This window comes from Phascolarctos cinereus, unplaced genomic scaffold (assembly GCF_003287225.1).
Source record: "Phascolarctos cinereus isolate Bilbo 61053 unplaced genomic scaffold, phaCin_HiC Scaffold_5;HRSCAF=322, whole genome shotgun sequence".
NCBI lineage: Eukaryota > Metazoa > Chordata > Mammalia > Diprotodontia > Phascolarctidae > Phascolarctos > Phascolarctos cinereus.
Genome location: NW_027555958.1, coordinates 443,733,483 through 443,746,446, shown reverse-complemented (window position 1 = coordinate 443,746,446; position 12,964 = coordinate 443,733,483). Strand labels below are relative to the sequence as shown.

The window sequence follows — 12,964 nt, the reverse complement described above, 5'->3', positions numbered from 1 at the left end:
TTGCCCGGACAATTGCTGCTGTCTCCTGGTTGATTTCCCCATCTTCAGTCTTTCCCCATCTCTGATCTACCCTCTATACAGCTACCAAACCACTCCTCCTGAAGCATTTCACTGCTGAAGAAGATTGACTGGCCCCGGCTTACCTCTTGGATGAAATAGCAACGCCTCTGGCTGCCAGTTAAAGTTCCTCACTGTCTGGCCACAGCCCATCCGCCCAGGCTAATCGCCCGGGATTCCAAATCCTTTATGAACTCTGCTTTCTCAGCGGAGCTAACCTATTGGCCGCTCCTCACGCTGGACATCTCATCTGTGCACTGGCTGTCTCCACTACCTGAGTGCCCTCCCTCCTCGTCTTCACCTACTTCCCATCCAGGTTCAGCTTCCAGGCCGCCTCTCACCTGGAGACTATTCTCACCACCCCTCCCCCTTTAGTTGCCAAGTGGCCTACCAAATTACTTTGTATTTTCATTGTCCATATTATGTATTAACTTACCTGGGTTCCCTGGCTGGCGGTCACCAGAAAACTGGACCCCACTCCTTGACCCTTCAGAAGTTTTGCCTTGCTCAGCCATCTCCAGCCAGCCCATTGGCCCTGTACTGTCCCCTTCCCCCAGTCCCTTCTACCTCACCCTTCTGAGATGTCTTCTTCCATTAGCATTCAGCTCTTTGAGTATAGGGACAGGGTAGCATGCTTTTATGTAAACCCCATGCTTAGCTGTGTTTGACACATAGTAATGGCTTAATAAATACTTTCTATCTTGTGCCTTCACTCTAGTACAATGTAAGCTCCCAAGGGGCAACTAGTTAGCCTAGTAAGTAGGGTGCTAGACTTAATAGCTCTATGACCCTAGGCAAATCATTTAACCCCTCAGCCTCAGTTTCCTTATCTGTAAAATGGTGATAATAATAGCACTTACCTCCCAGGGTTATCGTGAGGATCAAATGTGGTAATATTTGTAAAGTGCTTTGCAAACCATAAAGTACTATATAAATACTAGCTATCATTATTATTATTATTATTACTAGTGTTTTTATTAATAGTTAGCATTTATATGTTATAATAATACTATATAAATGCTAGCTATCATCATCATTAGTTAGCATTTATATGTACTATAATAATACTACATATGTTAGCCATTATAAAACTGTTAATATTATTTTGATTACTGTTAGCACAATTATTATTATATTATGTGATTAATATATTATCATTAATAGCTATTATTAATAATAGCAAATGTTTATGCAGTATTATATAGTATATATGAATATATACTACATATTATACTGTAAATTATATAACACTACATATTAACAATAGCTAGTATTTATGTAGTATCATAGCATATATGAATATATACTACATATTATACAGCACTGTATATTAATAATAGCTAGTACTTATATAGTATTATTGTATTATAAATAAAAATAACACTTTTGTCTGTTTCCCTAGCGCCTACTTTTGCAAAGTTCATGGCACGTAGTAGATAAGTTATTAAATGATTGCCGAATGAATGAAATGAGAATAATAATAATCCAGTTCTTTGTGTATATAAGATTTATGCCTATGTACAAAATCAGTAAACATTGGTCAGAATGGATCCAGTCTAAATGTGGGACTTTTAAATTTCATTTATGAAGTCAGCAGAGTATTCATAAATCACCCAGAAAGTTTTATTCGGATCATTTTAATAGCCTCTTGACTTCATTATCTGTGGGAATTTGGGGGTCTTTCAAAGTAAACTCCAGTCATCATTCTGTTTGCTCCTATGAAAAAATGTAACGGAGTAGAAATCTTTGGGCCTTCTAACTTTTGCTCCTTATCTCCATGTTTGAGAAAGAGCTCACACAAGAGAACAGAGCCCTTGGGTCTTTCCCAGAGGTAGGGGAAGGAAGCCTCCTGGAATTGGACCCCAGGGTATTGAGAGTAAGTCCTACCTTTGTGAAAAGTTCACCTTTTTTACTTGGATCACGTTAGCTAGGTCTCACAAGCCAGCCCTTCCTCTGTCAAAAAACATTTTTGAAATTTGTTTTCCTTTGCTGCAGGGCAGTTGGATTTATGGGATTCTGTGTGTATTTCTTTTCTATTCTCATCCCCTTCAGGAAGGTGTACAAATTACAACTTAATTTTCAGTTTTTAAAAAAGTGTTTATAGTTTGACAGCAGAGTGTGGGGATAGGTGTTATGTGCCTGCACATGTGTGCATTCATGCATGGGTCTGTATATATGTTTGTATGTATGTATGTTTCTCCAGTGGACTGTGTCCATGGGACTGGGAATTCGCTTTTGGGTTTTGTCCTGCTTGGAGGCAAACCTGGAAAAATTGTGCACAAGGGAATTTGGGGGAGCTGTTACAGGGGTTACTGATATTTGTTTGGGAACATGTGCAGGGGTTGTCATACCCTGTACTTAAATTACTTTCCCCATCAGCACTTTGGAAGAAGTGGGAGATCTTTGGCAGAGTGTATGGATAAGCTTTCTTGTCTAGAACTCAGGTGAGTCCCATCTGGTCCTTGAGTGGTCAATCAGCAAGCATTGATTAGACACCTACTATGTGTCAGGCATTTTGCTAGGGGCTGAGGATATAAAGACACATACATACACACATTACCTCATTCGGCCTTCCCAAAAAACATCTCATAAGTTAGGTGCAACTAGATGTGAAAACTGAGTCTCTGAAAAGTGAAATATGTACCTATTCATCTGTGTATTGACTTCTCCTTTAGAATGTCAGATCTTTGAGAACAAAAACTGGGGGGGGGGTTGTGGTTTTTTTTTAACTTTTTTTTCTATTCCCAGTCCTTAACACAAATACCTAACATGTAGTAAGCACTGAGTAAATATTTATTGATTGACTTGTCCAAGCTCAGAAGGTTTTCTAGACAGATGGTAGATCCAGAATTTGAAACCAGTTTTGATTCCTAATTCAAGTGTTGTTTTCCCCCTATGTTACTATATACTGTCTCTAAGAGATAATGATGGATTCACATTATTCGAAAACTACTTTGGTGTCTCCGGACAAAGAGTTCTATTAAAGGGAGTGTGACATGTTGAATATTTTGTGGTTTTGCCATTATCTGGGGCCAAGACATATTTGAAGTAATTGTCTTTTTTTTATGACCTGCTAAATAAATGTTAAAACTTGTATGGCTTAAAGAGATAGTATTGACTGTAAATGTCTATCAGTTGCTTGATTCTGGTTGTTGTGGCTAAAGCATGATAAGAAGGAGAGCATGGGGTCAGCCAGGAGGCTGCCTCTCAGAGCATACCTGTTCTTTAGTGGATTCTCTGAGGAATCCTGGACTGGTTCTGGGATGTTCAGGGTTGGAAACTCAATTTTGTCTGTTTGCCCAAGAGCAATTAATCTCTTAGGACTAAAAAAACTCCAAAGAGACCAAGTCATAAAACAGAATTCCAGTTTATTAATTTGAAACCATACTTGTGAGCACCCCAGTCCTGATTGTCTGCACAAGGCATGACCTTCTGGTGGTAGGGCCTCTTAAGACACTAAGTTTTATGTTAGAAAATTGTTTTGTGAGCCCAAAATAAGAGGGAAAGAGGGGGCTGGGTGTTCCTCAGGAATATTTCCATCCTCACAGTGGTAGCCTGCTAAGTTTCCTTACTTCATTTCAGAGAGATTTTTGGGTCTAGATAACTGATATCAGTCACTAGGTCCAGAGTCCCTAGTGCTGTGGACCATGCTGGGCAGACGCGGACTTGTTTTCTTTTTAGTCCACTGTCTTCATAGCTGCCCAATTGACAGGCTACATTTAAAGATCTGGCCTGGTCCCTCCTTTCCATGCATTTGATATCTCTTTTCCTCCTTCCCCTTTCCTCCTCCTCCTCCTCCTCCTCTTCCCTCTCCTCCTCTTCCTCCTCTTCTTTTTCCTCCTCCTCCTCCTCCTCATCGTCCTCCTCTTCCTCCTCCTCTTTTTCCTCCTCCTCCTCCTTCTTCTCTGTTTCCTCTTCTTTCTCCTCCTTCTCCTCCTTCTCTTCTTCCTCTTCTTTCTCCTCCTCCTCCTCCTCCTTCCCTTTAGGCACTGAACATTCCAGCCAAAATGTCCTCTGTTCTTTCACTTGACATGCCTTCTCTTTCCAGTGTCTGGAATGTTCTCCCTGCTCATTGCTGCATCTTAGCTTCTCTTGTTTCATTCAAGGCTTAGCCCAGGTACCATTTCTAGGAGGAAAGATCTAGACCTGGGAGGAACCTCAGAAGCTTTCTAGTCCAATCTCTTCATTTTTAGAGATCAAGAAAGTGAAGCCCAGGGTTTCATGGCCAGTATGTGTTGGAGGTGGGATTTGAACTCAAATTCTCTGACTCCAGAAGCCAGGGGTCTTTTCACTGAACCACACTGTCCGTTACACCTTAGAATGTTGGCTCTGTGCAGGCAGAGACTCACTCTTCAATTGTCTTTGTATGGTGATTATAAAAAGTAAGTCATGAATAAATTCTTGTTGATTATTTGATTGATTGAATTCTGTTTCCTTTAGGTGTCAGAAGATTCTGTGGTTGAGTTTCCAGAAGGAAACTTCTCCCTATCAGCTAAAACAGAGGAAAGGAGCTTTCCCCATGGAAATGTTCACTTGTTGCAGTGGGCTCAGAAGGAATATGGTGCAGTTACCTCTTTCACTGAACTCAAGATATCGAAGAATGTTTATATCAAAGTGGGTGAAGGTAAGTTGATTTGGTTGATGAGAGCCCATCAATTAAAGATGGCAGCCAGTTCACCTTTTCTTTGCTGGGACGAGGACCATGGAGAGAATTTCTCAGAGTCTGGGATACATATCTCAGATGAGATAATATATGGAGAGGGCTTTGCAACCTTAAAATGCTATGTAAACATTAGTCATTATTCTTATAACTACCATCTCACAGAATCCCAGTAGTCTATTTCAAAATGTTCATTTGTATAGAAGGTTTAATTGGGTTACTCAGGGGTTACGTGCAAGTTCTAGAGTCAAGGTGACCAGAATTCAGATCCTGATTCAGATACTTATTAGCTGTGGGATCCTGGTCAAGTCACTTAATCTTTCTCTGCCTCAGTTTCCTTATCTTTAAAATGAAGGGGTTGTGCTAAATTGTCTTTGAAAGTCAAAGTCTGGGATCTGGTTATCCATAAGAAAGCAAGAACTCTTCACCCACCCACCCAAATCCACTATATTGCCTTGAAAATTGGTCCTGAGTGTGTGTGTGTGTGTGTAATTTCAGTGGCCACAAGGGCCAAAAGAAATCGTGGATCTGGAGTGACTCCTAGAACAAATACCCAGATCACCTGAGCCATGTTATCACAGCATTGTTGTGAGAGGTAGAGAATGAATAGAAGATGGCGCCACAGTTCTACACAAAGAGCGTCAGGGATTGTGAAGCTGAGATTGAGCCGAGGGGGGTGAAGGAAGTTAAGGATGACTTAAAAAGTTGACTGCTGTTGGTGTGGAGCTTGGGAGAAAAAGAGAGGTCAGATGCTTCGTTTGGGATGGATAGCCCAAGGATAACTAAGAGAGCCAAAGCTTCTTTCATTATTCCTTTTGTTTTCCTGGTTGCATTGTAAACAGCAACAGAAATGATGAGTCATTGTGTGACCCTGGGCAAGTCACTTAACCCCATTGCCTGCCCCCCCCAAAAGAAATGATGAATCAGGAGTTGGTACCCAGCATAGGTACTAAGAGAGTGCCTAGCTTCCGTTTATGAAGTCAAGGGCCCTGGCCCAGATGAGTTACGTCTTCTGCTCCGGAAAGAGCTGGCAGCCCTGTGCTGTCTTTGTCTTTGACTGTCCTGTGCTGTATTGTCTTTGATGGATCATGGAAGGTGGGATTGCTGCTGCAAGGTTGGAGAAAGGCAGATTTCCCAATTTCCAGGAAAAGGGAATATCCCAAGGCAGGTTCCCCACCCTTGGCCTGAGGGGCAGGAGGTACTGAGAAGGTATGAATTTCAGAGCTGATTTGATATTGTAGAAAGATGAGTTTCTGGAGATGATGGTAAAGTCTAGGTGAACAGGGCAGGTGAGAAATTCCCAGTTTGGTAAACTTAGGCAGACAGAGGTTAAATGATTTGTCCAGGCTCATACAGCTAAGAAGAGTTTGAGGAGGGATTTGAATTCAGGTTTTCCTGCCTCTAGGTTGAGAGCTCTAGCCACTGTGCTACCTACCTGCCTCTGACAGATGGTGCAGCCTCTCACAGGGTAAGGGCAATGGGCCGAATTTATTAATGAGATGAAATTAAAAAATAGAGATAAATGAGAGATACAAAAAAAATCATTTTTCACAAGTACAAGATGGAAGAGGCATATTTAGATGACTTTGAAAAGAGAATTTAGTGAGCACTTATTAATGGTAGTTTTGAAGGAAGATCTGGGGCTTTTAATGGACTGCAAGCTTGGTCAGCATATGAGGCAGCATGTGATCGGGCGGCCCCCCCCAGCCAAAAAGAAACTTCTTTTGGGATCTTGGGCTACATTAAGAGGGGCATACTTTCTAGGAATGAGCAAGTGCTTAGCACAGTAACTGGCACATAGTAGGTGCTTAATAAATGCTTGCTCATTGATTGATTAAAATGACGATCCCACTGTATTCTGCCGTGGTAGACCACATCTGTAGTGTTCAGTTCTGGGCATCACAGTTGAAGACGAAAATAGCCAGATGGCTTCCAGGCTGGTGAATGGCTTTGAGCCCCTTTTATATATTATCCACCACAATTGATGAGAATTTAAGCTCTTTGAGAACAAGGACTAACCTGCTTATTTTTGTTCGTGTCCCTCTTCCTCAGTCCGGTGCTTGGCACACAACAAATGATTAGTAAATGCTTTTCTCATTCAATGCCTGGTGCATAATAAATGCTTGCTAATGCTTTCTTTCATTCATTCGTGCCAAGCACCGTGCTGGTTTTTAACCTGGGGTCCGTGAGGTCTGTGGATCAATTTCAGGGAGTCTGTGAACTTGGATGAGGGAAACAATTATTTGTTGTCACTAAGCTCTAGCTAAAATTTAGCATCTTTCAATTATTTAAAATAAATTTTCAGTTATTTAAAGTATTTTTCAAATGTTTTATTGGCGCTCTTTTATTCTTTTTTCATCTCTGTGACTTTCCCTTTCCCCTCCCCTCCCCCCGACAAGAGAAGCTTTTCTTTTTAACAAATAAGTCCAGTCAAGAAAATCAGTCAACACGTTGGCATGTTGGGCTTGTCTTAAGATGTGTGTCTTAGCAGCGTGGCGTAGTGGATTGGGTACTGAACTTGGAGGCATGAAGACCTGGGTTCAGATCCTGTCTCAGGCACTTATTGGCTATGTACTGCTGGGCGACTTATCTACCTTTCCTGTACCTCAGTTTCCTCATCTTAAAATGGGACAGTTAAAGATCTTTTCCAGCTCTGAACTGTAATGCTATGGCTTCTCTGCCCAGAGGCTGGAAGCAGACTTCATGGTCTTTCTTCTGAAGCCTTCATTGATCATGCATCGATAGGAGCTCTGAAGGTTCCTCAGTCGTCATATACATTTTTACTTGCTTCTTGTTTTTTATTATTTCTTGTGGTCCTTTTCCTTTCCTGTTGCCAGCCACTACCCTATCATTCAAGCCGTTATTATCACACCTTTAGGCAATAACAAGAAAAAAAGGGGATAATTGATAGAATAAGATTATAGAGTGTGGGGGAAGAGAAGAAGTAGGTACAGAGCCATAACTAGGGTGGGGCAATCAGAGCTTTGACCCAGGGCCCTGAAATTTAGAGGAGGTACTTCAGTACCTTAGAAACAACTGAACTTTGCAACTGGTTAGTAAAAATAATGAGTTAAAATAGAAGGCTACTAGATTGCCCCAGGTGAACTCTTCCCAGCTGGACCTTGCCCTGCTCACCTATACCTTCACCCCTACCATAGCCTTTCCAGCAGTTGTCTCATACTGTCCCAGAGAATCTGATCTGATGATATGTTTTCTGACACTTTCCCTGGTATAACATTGCTAGTTATGGCTTTGGAAGGGAAGTGTAGGAGGAACAGTGGCCCAATCAGTACAAAAGCTTTCTGGTCACTGTCATGCCATTAAACTTGAAATCAAAGATGACTTGTGATTTTATGTGATAGTAAGATTTCAGTTAAATATTTATAGCTGCAGAAAAACCTTCAAGTCTTTTTATATTCATGGTGTTTGTTTCATGGACAGTTACATTATTGGAGAAAGAGCTGGTGTTTTGCCTTGATAAGAGACTGCCCGTTTCAGTCTCCTTGCTTTGGAGAGGGATAGAAATAACCCATGACTTAATTATGAAAGTCTATTGTTCTACTAACCCCTTTCATCATATTTTTGGTCAGGTTAGGATAGGATATAATTAGAGCCAAGAATAGCTCCCTGGAAATAATAAAAAGATTGGGACAGATGCTGTCCTGCAGCCAGGGGAGTGTGTAAGAATTAGACTGTTATAGGTCCTTTGTGGCCAGGTGCCTTTTGCTGATCCAGGATCTGTGCTGGGGTGCCTACGTGGTGCCAGCATTGTTTGCACACCGGACCTCCAGTCTTTTTTTTTTTTTTTTGTAGGGGGAAGGGAGCCTTGGGTTACATAAAAATGTAACAGAGATCAAGGGACCATAATAAAATATAGCCCTAATAAAATAAATAAAATAAAAGCTGGCTGCCTGGCAGAGTAGAATCTAGTGGGAAGTGGAATTTCAGACCAGGCTTGGATCAGATGGGTAGATGTGGGTCACTGAAGTCACCTGGAATCAGGAAACTGATAAAGGGGGCAGAGGAGCCAGATCCCTTGGGCAGGAAATGAATATCTGAGCCTTAATCCTCTGTAGAGTTTGTGGAAGGTGTCCCCTCTGGAAAGCCCAAAGCTTAAAGCACACACAGATGGGGTCATTTGTTTCCTTAAATAGGAAATTAAGGACCCGATATGTGTCCTCCATGGTAGGTAGAGGAACAGGAACATAGGAAGTGTCCCAGTCTTGCCTTTTACATACCTAGCTTTTAAGTGTTCAGGGCACTTTAAATGATGATAATGATGATAATTAGCATTTATATGTTTCTTCCTAGGTATGTGCTAAGTGCTTGACAAATATTATCTTGTTTAATCCTCTCAACAACCCTAGAAGGCAGGTACCATTATCATCCCCCTCCTTTTACAGTTGGGGAAACTGAGGTAAACAAGTTAAGTGACTTGCCTAAGGTCATACAACTAGTAAGTTTCTGAGGTGGGATTTGAATTTATTGTTTATCGCATTTGACCCATACAACCCTTTGAAATAAGGGCTATTATTATCCCCATTTTACAGGTGAAGAAACTAAGCCCAAGAGTGGTTAAGCCACTAGCCCAGGCAGGGTTCCACAGCTAGTAAGTATCAGAGGCAGGATTCAAACTCTATCCAGCTCTATCTCAGGGGTATGCCACATACAATGGCAGTGCAAAGCTGGGCAAATCACTTAACCTCCCAATCTCCTAGCAGATGCCCCGTGGCATAGGTGGAGGGAGATTTCCAGTTGGAAATTCCCAATATCAATGAAATCACAGGTCTGCCCTACCCTTTCCTCCTCCCCAGATAAAAGTCAGAAATTAAGTAAAAAGTACTTAAGTGGCCAAGGCCATGGGTGAGTCTGGGGAAAAGAACACGGAAGGAGAAGTTGGTTTCTGGTTGGCTTTCTTAGTCTGGTGGGCTTTCCCTTCTTTCCCTTTTTGTCCTCTTTTGTTCTACCTCGTACCTAAGTAGTTCTAGGTATGTAGAAGCGACTTAGAACTCTTGTAGCAAAATGCTGCTTACAAGTGACCAAGTGTCACCTATCTTTGGGAGCCAGGGTGTGAGTAATCAGAGTCATGGTCTTTGCCACAACAGATTCACCCACCTCAGTGTCTTCATTTCGACCTTGACTCAGACAATCATTAGCTGTGTGACCCTGGGCAATAAGTCTCAGTTTCCTCATCTGTAAAATGAGGGGATTGGGCTCCATGACTTTTCAGATTCCTTCCATCTCTAAATCCATGCTCATGACCTTATGATTTATAGCATGGCCTGTCTCTACCATTTTGTCCTTTAAACCATGGTACCAGGTGGTGGTAAGTCCTAAATCTATTGGGAGTCAGGAGACCAGGGGTCCATGCCCAGCTTGGCTACTCACTTGTTTCTATGACCTTCAACCAGTATTTTCTCAGAGTGTTTGGCATTAGTATAAAGAGTAGTAGACAGGATGCATGGTTCTAAGAATAACAGCTATCATTTATGGGCTGTTTTCACATGGACAAAGTACTTTCTATATTTGTTATCTCCTTTGGGTCTCGAAATAACCTCGCAATAACTGTGAACTTGGTGTGATCAGGACTGTTTTCATCTCCATTTTACAGTTGGAGAAACTGAGTCTCAGAAGCGGCCACTGATTCGCCTAAGGTGATACAGTTGGCACATGTTGAAGATAGAATTAAAACTCGGCTCTCAGCCCACTTCTCTTTATTATATTGCTTTTTTTTTCCTAGCTGCGTAATATTGTTCAAGTCACTTTACTTTATTTGTAAACTCGAGGAGATGGGTTGGGTGGGTGATTTCCAAGGTCCCTCTCAGTGCTATAGCCTCTGTTCGATAAACTTTCTGAGCCTCAGTTTCTCAATCTGTAAAATGCAAGGTTCAAACTTGATCCCAGTCCTGTCCATGTCTAACATAATATTATTGAATAGCCTGAAACCTTGTCCTAAAATACATGCCGACACGTAGCTGGTTTCACCCCAACCTGCCAGGTTCTACCTAGGGTTCCCCTTTATGTTTTCTTTTCTACTTGGCACTGACTGTCACTTTCAGTGCTAGCCAAGAGGGGGGTCATTTAGAAGAAGAAACACACACTGCATCCCATCAGCCCATTCTCCTTGCAGCAACAATGGCCCCAGAACTTGAGCATCAGCACCAGCAGTGTTAAAATAGCTTCTTAGGACTGATAAATAGAAGCATGTATAGAATAATTTTACATACATACATACACACACACACACACACACACACACACGCACTATTTGTGTCTAATGGTAGCCATCTCGAGGGGGAGGGAAGAAAAAAAGTTTTAAAAGTTTACATATAATTTTGTCTTATATTTGAAAGAAACAGCAAATTATGCTTGATAAATTTGCAGTTTCATGTACAATCATCGTTTTATTGTACTATGTTATAAAAATGCCTGCTTTATTCTATAAATTAAAAATGAAATAAAAAATAAAACAAAATTAACTTAATTCAGTAGACCAAAAAAAAAAAAGAACTTAAGTCATTGGTGTGGATGAGCCCTACAGGGATCATTAGTGCAAAATCGGGGTCCCCTTCAGTAAGAGATCGATGGCCCCAGAGCAGAATTCTAAAGCTAGTTAGTCCAAGCTGTTCCAGCATGGTAATTTCCTCTATATCAAGGGTTCTTAAGCTGGGCTCCATGGAGCCCCCAAAGGTGGATTTCAGAAGGCATGGGCACTTGGTTGGGGGGGGTGCGGAATATGTCTTTATTTTTGCTTATCACTAACTGAAAGTGATCATTTCCTTCAGGGGTGAAGCTAGGTAGCAAACCAGGATTCTGAAAGGGGTCCCTAGGCTTCACTGGACTGCCAGAGGGGACCGGGACACAAAAATGGGGAAGAACTGCAGCCAGTGGTCAGTCACCCAGACTTCCCCTGAAGATCTTCAGGGGGGGGCTCTTTCTGTTTTTAGAGACATCCGATTATTAGGGAGCGTTTTCTTACATTGATCTGAAACCTTCCTCTTTGCGAACTCTCCCTCATTTTTCCTATTTCTACCCTATGGGGCCAACCCAAACAGTCCAGTCTGGGGTGGGGGGTGGGGAACCTGCAGCCTTGAGGCTACGTGTGGCCCTCTAGGTCCTTAAGTGCAGCCCTTTGACCGAATCCAGACTTCAGAGAGCAATGGCCTCGTGGCTGCAGGTTTCCCACCCCTGGTCCAGTCCCTCTTCTATATGTAGCCCTTCAAGCCCTTGAAGACACCTGAGTCCCCTACATCTTCTTTTCTTCAGGTGAATAAATTCCCCAAATAGTGAGACAGCTGCTTAGCTCAGTGGGTAGAGGGTTGGACCTGGGGTCAAGAAGGCCTGAGTTCAAATGTGACCTTACTTAGTGGCTATGTGACCCTGGGCAAGTCAATTAACTTCTCTCTGCCTCAGTTTCGTAATCTATCAAATGGGGACCATAATAGCACCTTCCTCCCAGGGTGTTGTGAAGACTAAATGTGATAATATTTGTAAAGTGATTTGTAAACCTTCAAGTGCTCTCTCTTTCTCTTTCTCTTTCTCTCTCTCTCTCTCTCACACACATGTGTAGATGCATTATACATACCATTATATAATATTTATACATGTGTATTATATTATACATGTATGTTACGTGTATAGTATATTAACCAGTCAAATAATTAATCACATCAATTAACCATAATATAATTATTTAATATTAATATTACATATATAACATTTATATATTATATATGTAAACATATGTGTGTATGCATTATATGTATCTACACATATATGTAGCTATATTATATAATATATCCATGTTATAGAATATACCTATATCTATATATGTCTATGTATATTATTTCCCCAACTGATCCTCATGTTTCACAAACTCCAGGCCTTTCACCATGTTGGTAGCTTTCCTCTGGACACTCTGGGCTTTTCTCTTTCTTAAAACATGGGCACTAGAAGCGTGCATCCTGCCCCGCTCATGGTCTGAACAAAGCATAAGTTATCTGCTTGGTGACACCTTCCCCTCCCCATCTCAAGGAGACAGCTTGTATATTCCAGGCCAGCCCAGGACCCCAGCTCTAAAGTACCACCATCAGGACACAAACACTGGTATCTTGGGACTGATATGGTCCTGGTTGTAAATAGCTAAGCTGGCTTTCCTGGAAACCTAGGGGCCTGATAGCTCTGCCTGGTAAAGAGATATGACTCAGAGCAGTGCCAAAGAAGGCATTTGGCATTTATCTAGCTGTT

At 41.7% G+C, this 12,964-nt stretch overlaps 1 protein-coding gene across 2 annotated transcripts in view; it reads left to right on the top strand.

The window, feature by feature from the left end:
* TGFBR3 (transforming growth factor beta receptor 3) overlaps window positions 1-12,964 on the top strand; it is a 239,881-nt gene that overhangs the window by 166,500 nt on the left and 60,417 nt on the right. For both annotated transcript variants that reach the window (XM_020975375.2, XM_020975374.2), the window contains one exon: window positions 4,498-4,681. In XM_020975375.2, coding sequence (XP_020831034.1) covers window positions 4,498-4,681 — 184 coding nt within the window. The remainder of the gene's footprint in view (window positions 1-4,497; window positions 4,682-12,964) is intronic.